The 15985-nt window shown below is 40.1% G+C and overlaps 1 protein-coding gene across 3 annotated transcripts; it reads right to left on the bottom strand.

Annotated features, from left to right (window-relative positions):
* Nucleotides 1–765: 765 nt before the first annotated feature.
* On the bottom strand, nucleotides 766–14377 carry CEP57L1 (centrosomal protein 57 like 1). Of its 3 annotated transcripts, XM_057413230.1 has the most exons (12): nucleotides 14177–14377; nucleotides 13162–13289; nucleotides 12032–12176; nucleotides 10323–10502; nucleotides 9620–9741; nucleotides 9092–9208; nucleotides 8726–8800; nucleotides 6822–6920; nucleotides 6007–6084; nucleotides 5675–5904; nucleotides 3176–3320; nucleotides 766–1186 (listed from the first exon to the last, which is right to left on the bottom strand). In XM_057413230.1, the coding sequence occupies exons 3-12, from the start codon at nucleotides 12171–12173 to the stop codon at nucleotides 1034–1036; spliced, it is 1341 nt and encodes a 446-aa protein (XP_057269213.1). In that variant the 5' UTR covers nucleotides 12174–12176; nucleotides 13162–13289; nucleotides 14177–14377; the 3' UTR covers nucleotides 766–1033. The 3 variants fall into 3 exon arrangements, with proteins under 3 accessions (XP_057269213.1, XP_057269212.1, XP_057269214.1); XM_057413231.1 differs by lacking the exons at nucleotides 766–1186; nucleotides 14177–14377 and adding an exon at nucleotides 2326–2480 and having other exon boundaries at nucleotides 13162–13446; XM_057413229.1 differs by lacking the exons at nucleotides 13162–13289; nucleotides 14177–14377 and having other exon boundaries at nucleotides 12032–12218.
* Nucleotides 14378–15985: the final 1608 nt, after the last annotated feature.

Raw genomic sequence — 15985 nt, 5'->3', positions numbered from 1 at the left:
CCCATTAGGACCATAATCGTTACTAGCCTTTATTCAAAACCTTGGTAACAGAGCATGACTCAATTTTTATTCTTACCACCACATTCTCTCTCTTGTTCTTGCAGCAGAACTTCACTCATATCCCCAAGAACCTATTTTTTTCTCACATATGCAAACACCCAGGAAAATTAGTGCCAGTCAGTAGCCTCAAGACAAAAATTTACTGCAACTAAATAACCAGTGTTGATTTGAAGTCACTGTTATGTCTTTTACCATACGTACATAGAGGGGAATGGAAACGAGCAGACTCATCATTTGCATAAAAATTCGTCTGGCATTTATATTAAGTATGTAGATTCCAAAACATGTACTGGTAGAAGTTCAAGGTCTCCTTTGTGACAGCTCAATTATTTTCTATTGTGATAGAAACAGGTTCTGAAGACAAGCACCCAAGCTTTTGGTTGTGGCCCCTTCCATGCTCTTATCAAGAACACTGTCATGTTTTTATGATTTAACCAAGTCATGGAATGCCAGTCTCTACCTGTCCCTAAAACTGTCAATAACATTTACAGAGTAATAACGTTAATTATAATGAAAATATATATAAATAAGAGACAATACCTCTTCTTCTGCCTCAGTTGCAATGATCTGAATCTTCAGTTTTTAGGGAAAAGGAAAACTACTGTTTTTATTTGAACAGAATCAGTAGCCCAAGTCATTCTCAAAAAGTGAGCTCTGAGTATCCCCTTGGCAGCATGGGAATGAGACACCAAAGATGGCATACTATTCTAAGTGTAAAAAAAGTATAAAATTTTATTATACAAGTTAACAAGTAAGCATTTCATTAATCCATTAAAACACTTTTATTACAAGTCAGTGTAGTTGAGTTATAGCTACTCTGCATGAAAGTTAATTCTGAGGTGAACAAACTGGCCTGTTAGTGAGTAGGCAGTTTGGAATGTGTATCTATATCTACGCTATATCTATTTCATTTTTTAAAGGTGTTTTGTGAAATTAAAAACTTAAACCACAGTAAACTTCAAAACTATTGTTACTACATGATACCATCTTTTTTCAGTTTTGACTGAAGTTTCTGTACATTTTTTAGCAGCTGAAGAGAGCTTCTGCTTTTCTGCCCAGGACACTTCAGTTTGACCTGAGCTGCCCCTTGCTTCAATTTCTGAGTTTCTCTCTTTAATTTCTGCACCTAGGAAGAAAGATTACTGATCAGAATATTACATACTCAGAAGACCTACAGCTGTAGAATTTACTGAACTTCTAAACTCCAAACTAAAGATGTCTAAGGAATATTAAAAAAAAGAAAATTGAAACCTACTAATCTTGCACACAGTTGTCTCCCTGTAACAGAAAGCACTACAGAAAACTGACCTCACCCACACTTAATAGATTGTTGAACTCCCTAAGGTAAAAATGCTTGCTTGAGAGAGATGGAACTTCATCGGTCAACAATTTATATTTACAATGGTCTTTTTCCATTTCAGATTGTACAACCCTAACCAACCTCTTCCCCAACCAACCTATAAAATGTACACTGTTTGTTACTGGTTACTGTATCTAAGCAGCCTACTTCAAAGCCTCATAACAAAACTGGAAAACAAAATAAACAGAGTTGATTGATGAAGAATGTTTTTTTAATGACAGATAATACGTCTTGACTTGCACTTGGCATAAAAAGGTCACTCCCAAGGATAAAATTAGGCTGGAAGCATTCCACATGCCAATTTGTGCTTAAAGTAAATTTCTAAAAATAATTAACTTGTATTGCATTCTAGAACATATTATTAACTGTGAAACACAGAGATGACTATGGCATTTTTAGTGCGACAGCTTCTAAAAGCTGAAATATGAATCGATAACCAGGCATGATGAACAATAATCAGACAAAGACAAAGAATGTGCTATTTACATCATGACCGTAAGGTGTATGGTCTGACAAGGGCAAAGATAACTTGCCAGCAGATCTGCAGGCTGATAATAGGCAAGGATGACAACAAGGCTGCACCACGTTTTATGTGCTATTCCTCTTTTCATCATTTGAAAAGGAAGGCAGACTGTAGCCATGAAGATATACAAAAGGAATAAACAAAGGTGCAGTTGTTTGTCCATTGTCTAAGGTTCCTGGAGGATGAAATCAGAAAGATTCTGAGGCAAGGAATAACACCATAATTGTTGGTTCCTCAAGAATACCAAAGATTTGTCAAAAAAACAGTTGATATTGCCAAGAGAGGTAGTGAAGATGCAACAGTCAGTGTTCTTGGTCCATATTGCTAACATGCAATTCTGACAATTCTACTTTAACATGTCTGTTCTTGCAGTTATGTGGACAGTAAAAGATTTGAGTAAGTAAAATCTATCACAGAATGAATGTGAATAAAACTGGTCAGATTTAAATTAACTATCACCTCTCCCTTTTCTAAGGTCTCACTCTGAGTTTTGTTTTGTTTCCTGTATAAGCAAAGTTCTTAGGTGAGTCTGTTTATCTGGAAACATAAGATGGAAGAACAGAAAACTGTCAGCCAGAACTAGGGATTGCATTTTTATCATACGTTCCACACCAAATTGCTACAAAAGGGTTTGAGCTGTTCATCTACAGAAGTGTGATTTTATATGGGCATGCATGAAAAGCTCTATGACTTTATGTCTCTATGGCTCTAAAACACATATTGATAGAACACATACAGATTAGGAGTTAAAACTGGAAGACTTGTCTGGCTATGATTTTGGAGTAGCTGTGGTCAACAGACTATTTGGTTAATAAAAAGCTTCATTATTTCAGTAATATAAAAGACATTTAATACAGTTTGTATGGGACCTATAGCTTCTATTTTCTCATTCCCCAAAGTGACATGAGACAAAGGAATGAAATCTCAACATTTTATCTTAATGCAGTGAGCAGAACTCACAGACTGAGCAACCCTGACAGAACTGACACAGGGCAGAAATCTTTCCCTCTGGCATATATTCCTCGCTGCCATCTGTAAGCATTTTTTCTTGATCAAAAGAAGGAATTGGAGATACAAGAACACTGAGCTAGCTGCCTAATTATAAACACACATACTGAACACCCTGGCTTAAGCATTTCAGTGACACTCTAGTTAATGACAACAGGAGGCAAAATTGTAGCACTACTGTATTACTAGTGTATTACTACCCAGAGTTTATATTTTATTCTTACAGTAGCCTCATGCTTTTTCAGCTTGAATATTTGTTTTCCTTTAATCTCCATTTGTTTTACAAGGCAATCCAGCTCCTGTTCTAGGTGTTGACGAACTTTGGAGTCTTGAGTCTCCTGTATCTGCTTCAGAAGTTCTTGATGCTCACTATTAAAGACAAGAATAGCACACAAAGTATTCATGATATGGTCTCTGAGACTTCTTCCAATATTTTCAGTGTATTCCAGGAGTTGCTAGCCATTTTCTCCAAAGTACATCAATTTAGCATGATGTACCCTCTCATACAATACACATTAATGTGGAATATATTCACACCAGAAAAGGAAAAGTTTTTCCACTAGTTTGCTTATTCCACATTTGTAGCTGATGTGCATCTTATTCCTCCCTCTTGCCAAGCCAAAATAACTACATGTGAAACAGTATGCAAAATGAGAATTTGGAAAGTGAACAACAGCTATGCAGTATGGTATTTTCACTTCCTGTCCAATTTAGTCCAGACTTCAAAAGCTTAATTTAATACAGAAAAGTATTGTTTAAACTAGTACATTTAAATTATAGTTTTTCCTGACAGATTATTCAAATCAAAATATTCTTCTCAAAAAGATTTGCAGTGAAGTGTGCTGGTTAATAAATTTAATCAGCTTAATTAACCAGCTTAATTAAAAGAAATTGTGTATACACAATTATATCCATGATACCTAGATGTTTGAAGTAGTAAAAAACAGAGATACTCCTTTAGATAATCTTTTTATAAAGGTCACAGCTTCTTTTCTGCTTTCTGAGTTAAGTGCTGCTCCTTGACAGGTTAATTGAAGCAACTGGTTGTTGCAATAAAAACCATAATGCCTGTCCTTGTGTTACCATGAGTAAGCTGAACATCGCTTTTTGAAGAAAAGATTGGTTGCCAGTTTAAATTTTGCCACCTCAAGGACTTCAAATCAGTGTGGACACTCTAACTGGTTTAACCAACACATCCTCCTCTGTTCAAACCACAGCTCATAATGTTGACATGTCTCCTATGACCAGCTATATAGCTTTGGCCTACAAGCCTGCATTAATGGGAAGATGCCTAAGAAAATGCCTCAGAAGATGCTGTTGTAATCCACATTTACTTCTATGGCTAGAAAGATGTATACACTCCCATCTAATGAGTAAGCTTCTTCCACACCCTGCCCATTTTCTGGCAGGAGAGTGTTCTTCTTCCACAACCCCCTTACAGGACTGGCAAGTTCTTCTGCTATCAAGAAGGAAAGAGTATGAACGTCAGACTGTCTCATCAACAAAAACCCATCAGGTACCCACATATGGAGAGAATACAGAAAGAGTGAGTACAAAGGAGTAGCCTACACTAGGTGTAACCTTATCTAGGTGTTCCTGCTCCAGCAGGGGGATTGGACTAGGTGATCTTTTGAGGTCCCTTCCAGTCTCTGGCATACTGTGATACTGTGTGATACACGTTGTGTAACAAGCCTCATCCTGCCACAGCTGAACTAACCTATTCTACCACCCAGACTGACTGCATGCTGCAGGCCTACTCAATGTTAACATCACCTTTGCAACCTTCTCCAGGAAAACATTCTTGGTCAACTCCGTAGGTCTCAGAATATGTTCAAAATTTCTGAAAAGCACAAGCTTGAAAGACTTTTCGTTTGCTGCAGCTGTTACATCAGTAATGGCTTGGTTAAGTACAGGATGTGGAAGCAGAAAAACCCAGCTGAAGAGCGTGTCGCTTGCTCACAGGATCAGTTAAACACCAGGAAAGAAAGAATTTTTTGAATGAGAAAAATCCTACCAGTCAGGGCTGCTCAGGCCACTCTGTCAACAAGTAGTCCTATACTTAAAACAGGCCAGGTTCAATTATAGCACACTGTCCTGGGTTCAGCAGTAGCAGTCATTTTTCTCCTTCTTAGTAGCTGATGCAGTGCTGTGGTTTTGACTTTCAGCCTGGGAACAGCGCTGATAACACCAATGTTTTTAATTGTTGCTAAGTCATGTTTAGTCTGACTAAGGACTTTGTGAGTCTCACGCTCTGCCAGGGAGGAGGCGAAGCTGGGAGGAAGCAGAGACAGGACACCTGACCCAAACTAGCCAAAGAGGTATTCCATACCACAGCACGTCATGCCCAGGATGTAGAACTGGGGGCAGTTACCTGGAAGGGTTAGATCACTGCCAGGGTCGGGCTGGGTACTGGTCGGCGGGTGCTGAGCGGTTGTATTCTCTTCCCTTGTTATTTCCCTTATCATTATTATCACTGGTGGCAGCAGCAGTGGTTTGTGTTATACCTTAGTTACTGGGCTGTTCTTATCTCAACCCATGGGAGTTACATTCTTTTGATTCTCCTCCCCATCCCTCCGGGAGCAGGGGTGGGGGGAAGGGGGGGAGTGAGAGAGAGACTGCGTAGTCTGATTTACGGCTGGGCTTAAACCACGACACACACCTGTAGCTTCACAGGGCTACCACTGAAGTCACTTTTACTCATAACATTAGGGATGAGTACTCACAAGCTCATTTGGCCCAGCTCATCTTGCATGGCCAACAGAAGGTCAGAAAGGCTTCTGGTGGCAATAGCTGATGTGGAACAAGAGGATACAGATTCTGAAAGGGCTGTGTGTCCTGAAATCCCAGATGTAGCTCCTCCTTGGCTTCGTGATGAGATACATGGATTGTGATACTTCATAATGTGCAACACACTTTGAACGTTTGCACTAACAGAATGGCTGGAGCTGACAGACTTAAAGCAGAATTATTAGGTTTGCATAAGTGATTAACAATTACAGTAAAGTGACTTATTCAAACTGCAGGTGCTAATTTAGCGAGATTTGGTTTCACTCACCTTCCCAGCTACAAAAGGTAGTTCACCAGCCCTTACATGTAATTGAGAAAGGTGCATTTTCTTCACTGTAGGATTTCTCTGCCATAAGATAGAAAAAGTAACACAAGAAATTCCAAACTGCTGACCAAACAGCTTGAACTTTTTTTCTTTTTTTCTTTCCCCTAGTAAGTAAAATTCAAATAAACAAGCAGTGAAATGTATCACCTTTGTTTCCCTCTGGTTTAAAGAATAATTTCCCACCTGTAAGTGGAAAGAGTAGTACTTTTCAACAGCCAAGACAAGAAAACTTTACTCCAGATGCATTTAGCAGATATTTTGACGATTAGGTTGACATAAAAGAAATTGAACATTGCTTACTTAATTTTGCAAAACCACAGTTGCAAAATTTTGACTGACTTGTAACATGTGTTACAAAATGAATGCTCTTGACTTCAGCAATCCTCTCAAAACATACCATCTTAAGATGCCTAGTTAAAATTGCTTTGGAAACTAATCTTGCCAGATAAACTGAAAGGTAGCCAAGACAGGACATGGGGGTGGCCATCTGAGAGTGTAACAGAGGTTACTGTCATTCTGGTAAGGCAAAGTTTTCCAGTGAGGTGCTACCTACCAGCCCTAGGACCATCTTAATTATCAAAGGGAAAAAACAACCAAACAAAACCAAAGAGGTATTCAGCACTGTTTTCCTTTGGAAATGGAGTAAAGTGCAGCAAACACACCAAGTGCCTCTTACATCAGCATTTTTCACAAACTCCAATATCTGTATGAGTCAGATACTATCAGCAACAGTATGGTAAAAAAAACTTCCATGTCACCTTCTTAATTTTTTTCTTCTTCATGTTTTCCTTTTTAGGTTCATTTTGAGATGTCACTGAAGACAACAAAATTCTGTTCATCTCAAATCCTGTTTGGAGCTGTGGGAATAAGCAACAAAGGAAAAATATAATATTAGAAGTATGAAACCACATGGTTTAATTAATTCCCTCTTTCACAGATGAGAACCAATTAAGGTTCTCATGGATGAGATGATAAGAACCAGTTAAGGGCACTATTAACTGCCCTGCTAAGAAGACACAAAATACACTTAAAAACTGAACAGATTACTAAAATGGCAGGGTATCAGGCAGATCTTGCATTAAAAACTGAACAGATTACTAGGGTGGCAGGGTATCAGGCAGATCTTCTGCTCTATCTTAGAAGGCCTCAATTTTAAATGCAGCTGCAGCAGCTGTATTTTTCCACTGTGACAACCAACTGAGATAAGCCAATCCTGCCACATGCTGGGGATCTGATCATAAAATCCAAATAATATGAACATTTGGATCTTACAACCTAGGGACAGAGAGAACTGAGCACATCTGCGTGACACTGATGTCAAACCTGCTGGACAATCCTAAAATTGCTCTCTAGTTTAGCTGACACAAAGTCCCATGATAAACAGGATAACGGCTATTCCCAATCAAACATAGGACTAGGACTTTGTTTTGGCATGTGTAACAGTTCCAGCGAAACAATGCTGGAGGTCCATCACAAAAATGAGGTAATTCTGGCTTTTCTGTCATCAGAAGGAAGTGAACCATCCAACACACTATGTTTCCCAACCCAGATCCAACAGACCAAAATCTATCCTAGAGTGAACTAAGATGGTACTAATACTAGTTTCGGACTTGGTTTACTACACCAAAGTCCTTTCTTGAGCAAATGTTTATACTACTGTTCAAGTCAGACTATCTGATCTGTGAAAGTCATTCTTACTATATTTCTCAGAAGATAAAATCTCCATGCTAGGCCTCCTGCTCTGCATCAGCAAGCAGCTGAAGCTGGAAGCCCAAAACCTGCAAGTTTTCAGCTATGTCATTCTTTTGAATTCTGGAGGTGGTCAGATACCTGCGCTACGATCTGCAATTTATTTCAAGCTTTCTGGACCGATGAAAGCCCATCATCCTTGGATGAGGTATAAAAACTGACAACAGTGACAAATTAATTTAACCTGTCAGCTCTGCTTATGGCTATGTTCTTCCAATATAATTCTTCAGCTTTGCACCATCCCCTTCTACCTCCGAGAATGCCACCACAACTGCTCTCTTTTTAAAATGGCTGGTACTTCTCAGTGAAGTGAGTTTTGGGATACTACTACTTTGTCCCTTTAACAAAGGTTTTGCCTTCTTTGGCAAATATTCCTCTCTCAGATGGTGGTCCAACAAACTGTTTACAGCCTTACAGAATAATGAATTATTCAAGCTCTCACTTAATGAACAATGTAACAGAATCACTGATTAAAGACTTTTCCATGTACAGTCCAATATATTATATTTCAGCAGATCTGAGCAGAAAGAGGAAAACAAACAGAATAACTAACCTTGCTTGGGTTATAATGTTTCTTATATGACCACTTTCTAGTTACTCTAAGTTAAGGTTACATGATTTAGTTGCAGATTCTCTAGAAACTAATTTTCTACCTAGATCACTTACAACAGCTTTTAGGCTGATGAACTGTATTATTAATACAAAACCAAGTATAATCCTTCTTGACTGGGATACACAATTCACCTAGCAAGCTTTATACTATGTAGTTTATAAGTAGTTTAGGTAGTATTCCAGGAGTTCTGCCTGGGTAATAAACATGTTCAGTTTAATGTAATTAAAAAGGGTATTTTAGGCAGACAATAGAATTCTTCAGTCATAAAAAATAAGATAAAATAAAACCTTTTCAGTCTACCTCAGCAGTTTTGTCTTGTACTAGCTTACGCTGATGCTCTTCACAAAGCGTTTCTTCTAAGCGTTTGATCTTGTCCTGCATTTGAAGGCAAGAATGATTAGTCACACTTCAGTTTGCCATGCTGAATCAGAAGTCTGAAGTAGGTTGCAATTGTAATCTGGGATAAAACAGGACTGTAGGAATTTTTAAAGCCCAGATTGAAAAAATACTCATGCAAATGAAGCCAGCATGGCATTCAGTCAGGTATGCTTTATGATCTTTAGCTTTAACAGAGGAAACTCTTGCAAAACTTAGTTCTATTAAAAGTATGACATACAAATTATATCAAATGAATGACTTTCAGACTGTCATTCCATGCATGCTTACTTCTGCAATTCTCTGAGTAGCAGTAAGCTTAAGGCACTCTTTTTCTAGCATTTCAAGCTTTTCAAGTTTTGCATACAGTTTCAACAGGTTCTGATCTTCCTCTTTCTGAAGCTGGGCCTAGAAAAAAGTAAGCAATAATGGAGTTGGCAGCTGACTCAAATTGTTTCAGGCAGCAAAAACCCAAACACACTACCCTAAGGTGTTTAACTAGTTTAAATTTCATTTTTCTTAAATTGCTAAGTGATGAAAAACACCAGGCAAAGAAGACTCAAATTTCCAGCAGCCTTTTTGTCTACCAAATGTGCAAGTATTAGCATGGTTTTGCTCATTAGGAGTTCCACCTAGGGAGTCTTTTCATACAATTCATTAAACGGTTGTCATCAACCAGTCAGACAGTAAACTGCTTCTGTTTGGTAACACGCTGATCAGAGCTGAGGAAAAAATACGTCTAGGAAGAAGTTCAGATCTTACACATTTCTACACTTTAAAACTATATTACTACTTTGTTAGCATGTTAAAGGGCTTCACCTGTTGTTCCAAAACCATTTTATTTTCCAGTTCTGCACTGGAGACCATTTTCTTCATGTAATCCAGCTGTTTCTCCAGCAGGGAGCAGCGGGATTGTGCTGCATTTAACTGCACACTTATATCTACGAGGAGAAACAAAAGACACTCAGTACAGCAATGGGAGTTACACAGTTAGCCAGTCTGTCATCTCATTGAGGAATTCTCTGTCTTCAAAATATGCAAGAAAAGTTTTGTTAGTCTGAACAAGTCATGTGTTTAAAACACATTATATATATTGATGAGAATCAAAATGTTTTTCCAGAGCTAGTTCCTAATTTGGATTCCAAAGGTGTGAGCACTGCAGTTACTTTGATTTATATCAGCAGATATCCAACCAGAATCTGGTTTCTTCCCTTCTCCTCACTTTTCTCAAGTTAGCAGTGTAATACACATAAGCAGCTGCCTGCTTATTGTAGGAGTTAAACATGCCACCTGAACTCTATTTATGGTTTAAAATAGCTTTATGGGTTATGCAATACTTGGTTAATATATGCAAAAAAATGTTTCAGCTTTATTGAGATATCAAGTTCTTGCCCCTCCCCAATTCTGAAGAAAAAAAAAAGGGGGGGGAGTGCATTACTTAGAAGTCTGTCAAAACAAACACTCCCTGGATTATGCAGTCTTGGAGTTGCTGTAGCTACACCTTATCACCCAAGAGAAATACCTTTCCTCTGTTGCATCAGTTCTTCATGTGCTGTGTCCTTTTTGTAGGATTCATGCTCTACTGCCTTCTTATACTGAGCAGCTGCTATGGAGAGGCTGCACAGATTATCTTCAGCTTTTGACTTCTCCAACTGTAGACGGTGCATCTTTTCGTGAAGAGTTTTCATGGCTGCCACTAGAGCTAGCAAACAGTACTTCATTTTATGAGTGATCTTCCCAGGATCACTCATAAAATGAATTATATTCCCAAGCAGTACACTAACACATACAGAGCAGTACACTAACACAGGGAGAAAATGGGTATGTTTACTGCATAACTGAGGTGTAAAGCACAGGTCCTATGAGCAAAACTATTTTCACTCCAAATGACAGCAGCACAAAAAATATTGTGGCAAACTGAGTGTAACAAACCCTTGGACTTCTGTTTACACAGATACAGAGAACACAGGTATCCAAGTTAGGTCACAAGTTTTGGTGTAATGCAACTGGTGGGGACAGACTGAAAAAACTAAAACAGACTTGGGTCAGGGGGGAAATCAGATACAAAGGAGCATTTTAGTAGATGATGCATTTTAAAAGCTTACTGTTTCAAAAGCTAATGATTCAATGTCTAGTTTCTTGTATTTGATGACTCTTTAAACCAATTTCAGCTACGGGAAAAGTCTACTAGTTCTCAAAAAGGTACACACACCATCGTAAGTTTAAGACACATACTATACCAACTCAAGCTTCTTTTATGACTTATAATTCTTAATAGTTTCCCAGTACCAATTTTCTCAGTAAAGGAATACCCAGCAAATATTGCTAGCTCCATAACAACTCTCATCAGCTTATCATAGCCCCATTATAATTAATTTTTTTTTTAAAAAGAAAGCAGAAACCAGAGAGCAAAAAGATCTTTTTCCATTTTTCTATTGGCATGCCAAACTTTTCCTTACTTAAGCACTTAGCTGCATAGCATTAAATTGACCATTTTAATCCAAAAAGCCCAAGCTCTGTATGACAAAAGATTACTACGTAAGTCACATCTTCTTCAAGTGAAGAGCAATGAACACATGCACACACATAGGCTGTGCAATACTGCAAAGTTGTCCATGACAGCAAACCCAAGCATGGTATCCTTGTGATTCATGAAGCTCTCCAGATATGCTAAACCACCAAGCATTTTCTGGTAAGCTCCAGAGAGTAATCACCCATTAAGGCACATGACAACCATAACAGACCCATATTTCATACAGACTACATTTCATGCTGCTAACTTTCCTGGAAGTCTGTGTCATTCAAAAGCTCTCCCAAGGAGTCATACCACACAAATACCCTTAGAAGTGATTTTAAGCTAGAGGGAGTCTAATAGCACTACACAAAGCCAATTTCAAGTCAGTGAACTACCATATGAATGATCTTTTTTTTTTTTTTTCTGCTGAGTTTGAAGCATTTTCCTTTGCTTTTAGAGGAAGTCTGACAACTCTAAGTTAAACAATTTTCAAAGCCAAAGTTTATGAGGATGTTAGAAGACTTGCAGTAGTTTCCATTCCAGACATATGACTTCAGGGAGACTACTCCCGCAGGACACATATACATCCTGTCTCAATGTCAGTCTGATAATTGCAGTAAGTCATTGAACTAAGTAAAACAGAATGGGGAGTTTTCTCAAGAGATTTCACATGAAACAATTAAAAAGAACACTTTAAGGACATGTTTTGGCTTTACCTTGGTTATTGAAGATAGAAGGCCTGTCACCACCAACAGCTGCCAACTTTTGTGATTCTATACAAGCAAAGCCTGCAGGAAGCATCCTATCTGGTGGCTGAAGAAAGCTTCCGATGAAACTGTTCTTTGATTCGGAACCCATAGCCTGTAAACCAAAGCTATTTAAGGCTATTAGATCTTTAACAGACTATGTAGCAGTTTTCAAAGTATGTCACTGTGCTGTCCCTGGCCCTGTTCATATCAAACCAGATCATGTGCAATCAAATAATACTTAACACCACCCCCCCCCAAAAAAAAACAACACAGATGCTCAGATGAATCCTGCATTTTAATACAGTTCCAAAATGATGCCTTTCATAACATTAAACATATCTCTCCTCAACCACCCAAAATTTTCCAAGATGTTTCTTGGTGCTTTCTAATAATTTCTACTGATCTTTGTCGTTTTAAAAGCCAAGGATTAACATTTTATATTACCTATTTTATAAACTTCAGTATCTCCCATTCAGTAGTCCCTGCAGAGCAAGCATTCCAAGTTTTACAGCCTGTTTTCTTTTGCAGCCTTCTTACTGCTCTACTGCCTATCTTTTTACATATAATACATAATAAAGATACAGTTCTCCACATTTAGTGTTGAGATAACAAAAGGATATTTAACATGCAATATCCCCAACATTCTCCCTGTTATTAAGTGTATGTATTAAGTCCTAGTTTTCAATTCTCTTTTTACAATCTTTATTTTATCAGATTCACATTTAAAGATAGATTACACCCTGTCACATAGTGATTTTTCTGACACTCAAGACATGGACAGTGAAAGTGCAGAAAGTGCTTTAGTTTAATACAACCTCTAGGAAGTTAAAGTACATTTTAAATCACACAGCAGGTACCTAGTAATACCAAGCATTTCACTTGATACAGTGTAAGAAATTAAGAGTTATATACAGCTTCAGCTTATAGAAAACCAATTTATTTGAAGGTCCAATGATATAACTATGGTATCCCTCAAGCTTAAAATACTAGGCATGCAACTGGAACAGGTTTCCCATGTGGGCAAGGCTATTTACAGACAGTAGTTCTCAAGAAAGTCACCCAAAGGAGGTATCTAGTAACAGGAGAAAGAAACCCACAGCAAGACTGGAACCTGCTGATGAAGCACACCGCAGGAAAAGCCATTCATATTGGGTGGGCAGGGAAAAAAGTTTCTGATAACAGAAAAAAGTTTCCAGGAACAGCTCTTCCAGCACTGTTTCAGAGGCTGTGTAAGGGAGAACAAATATCACCTGTCCACACCACCATCCCCACAACCAAAGCTACACAGAAATCCTTCCTTCCTCCTCCAAGCTGTCATCACAGAGATGTTGACATGGGCATCTCTTCGCCAGGGTTTTCTTTACTCAGGGACTAACACTCCCAGGGCAAATCCCACAGCTCAGGATGGCCCCCCCAGCATCAGCACGGCCCACCCAGACCCACAAAAGGGGAGCTGCCCAGGCTATCCTTGCACAACAGACCTTCTCCCCATGGGGCCCTGCTGTCTTCCTGCCCAAGCCCAGGCTGCTTGCCTGCAACTGCAGGCAGCCAGGCATGCCACCATCACTGGCAAAAGGTACCAGCTGGTGACCCTGCCACATCTGTGCCCACACAGGCTGTTCACAGGCCTGCACAGCTCTGTCCTGGAGGACTGGGAAACACCGCACATGGACAGCCGATCGGTAACAGCCCGCTAGGCTGGGCAAGTGTACCAGCCATTTCCAACAGCACAGGTGGCAGTGGCAGTGGAGGGCACAAAGCAGGGAGCAGCAGAAATCACAAGGTATGGATGGGAAAGTCCTGTGGCCGCAGAGGGGGTTACAGGGTCAAGACAGGAGAGGAGATGGGCCTGGCACGGTATGGTGCACCAACATGGTGTTCCACAAAATAATAAATAGCAAGACTCACCAAATTTCCACTGCTTCTCAACCCCTACACGTTGGTGATGAAAAACGATCAAAAAAGGGTCCATATAAATGCACACATGTGCATGCAATGAGCTTTGCACCACTTCTGTGAACAGAGGAAGGCAACTTGGGAAACTCCTGAGGAAGAAGGTGGGTTTTCCTCAGCCATCTAACCTTTTGTCAGTCAGAATAAGTGGAGACCCACCTTTCCTATACCCTCCAGTGGAACACGGCTCCCTTGCACACCTGCAGCTGCTTTAGTTTCCCTATGACTTTCACATAAACAACTTCTGCTGTTTCCAAGGAGATGAGTCTGTGGACAGTTGTAAGGAGGGCGGTGATCCAAAGCAAATAATGAATAAGAGAGGGAGGGAATAAAGCACCAGAAAGTTTTAGAGTTTGTGGTCAAGATCAGTAACAGAAAGGGGGGGGGGGGGGGGGGGGGCATGGGGGACATTCTATCCAGGAGAAAGGGAAGCAAACCCCTTTTGTTCTGCAAGTGAAGCCAGAGGAAAGTGAAAGAGGCCAGCTCACCAGCCCTGGTGATAATTATCCAGCTAATATAGTGTAGACTTCAGTATAAAAAAAAACAAATTTGCCAGCATAGTAGAGGGTAATATGCACCCCGCAGCTGGAGCTTCTCAAGCTATTCCGAAGAGCACAGGCTTAGCAAGGGGCATGAAAGAATACAGCAGTGCATGACCAAGACACCTGTGTTTCCAGAACCCTTGCTGTGGACATAGTTACAGATGCCTTGCTTTGCCACAGCTTTCTCAGATGCAGAGGCTGAGGGAATGGTTGCTATAGTGCTTAGGGGCTCTGTCAGCGTTATTACTCTAGTAGATGTGCTCTGGTGGAGATGAATCTTTTAATATCTTAGCCAGTAAATATAGTTTATAACAACCACCCTGCACAGGAGTAATGTCTACAACACTGCAGTCTGCAGGAAAGGACATGGGCCAGGAAAAGGACCAAGTCACTGTACATCAGCAAGACATCACCAAACATCCTGGACACTTTCAGACCACTAGGACAAGAAACCTATCAGGAAATAATTAAGTAGCTTGACGTATGTCTGGACGTCAACTGTCCTGCCATCAACTTTTTCCCTCACAAGTATTTAAGTTTCTATAAAACCATCACAGACAAGTTTGTTTTCTAAAAGGGGTTACACAGCCCAAATCCATTGCCAGCTTAACCTACCACTCTTTTATTCCATGCTACTGTGGATGATGGTACACAGCCCTAGAGAGGTGCTTTAAAGCAAATATTGCTTCCCCAATAGTGATGTTTGTACTAAGGCTTGTATGAGGCTTAGGGGAATTTAGCACTTGAACAACACCTGTTAAAGCAGCCAAACCACGTTGTTTAGACAAGTCCTTCGTTGAGGAAATTAGTGCACTCACTTGAGCCTGGGGAACAGCCAAGGTAGAAGTATGCATATTAAACAGAGGCTGGCAAAATACCCCACTTACGGCAGAGGGGGTTGGAGGTAAAGAAGGAAGAAATATTCCTCTCCCACCCCAGTAGCCTGCACTGCTGTGGTGAGTCGGGTGAAGCACTTGCACTGTGCAGGTCGCATCTGAATCAGCATTGGCCCTTTGGATTTTTTAACCAGAACTGACCTGGTCTGTGCTGGTGGATGCAGTGGTGATGCTCAGATGTCCAGTGTTATTTACACAGAAACCCACAAAGTACATACCTATGCAGCAACAAGCATGGGGCAACTCAATACTGACCATGGGCTTGCCATTAACCATCAGTCTGGCAAAGCCACCTTTGCTTGACTCCAAGCCTGACCGAGGAGGCTCCTGGAGCGCAGGGCCACACAGCTGCAACCCTGTGTATGGTGCCAGGCACAGCAAACTGCTCTGTAAAAGCACTTCACTAATGCAATTACACTGCCTACCTCCTACCTTGCTGCAGCTGGTGTGCTCACCCCTGGGATGTGAGCATGAGCAGCACTGGTCCCTTCAGTGGGATCACTTCTGCCTGTTGGCTCACCATCCCCTGC

Source organism: Pezoporus wallicus, unplaced genomic scaffold (genome assembly GCF_028554395.1).
Source record: "Pezoporus wallicus isolate ANWC-B61680 ecotype Strahan unplaced genomic scaffold, APGP_CSIRO_Pwel_v1 contig_7505, whole genome shotgun sequence".
NCBI lineage: Eukaryota > Metazoa > Chordata > Aves > Psittaciformes > Psittacidae > Pezoporus > Pezoporus wallicus.
This window is presented reverse-complemented; position numbering and strand designations above follow the sequence as displayed.

Coding starts and splice junctions, on each gene's coding strand:
- CEP57L1 (XM_057413230.1), bottom strand. CDS start 12,173: ATGGGTTCCGAATCAAAGAACAGTTTCATCGGAAGCTTTCTTCAGCCA. Junction 6,921..8,725: donor TACAAGACAAAACTGCTGAG/GTAGACTGAAAA, acceptor TTATTCCCACAG/CTCCAAACAGGATTTGAGAT. Junction 6,085..6,821: donor AGAAGAAAAAAATTAAGAAG/GTGACATGGAAG, acceptor ATCTTATGGCAG/AGAAATCCTACAGTGAAGAA.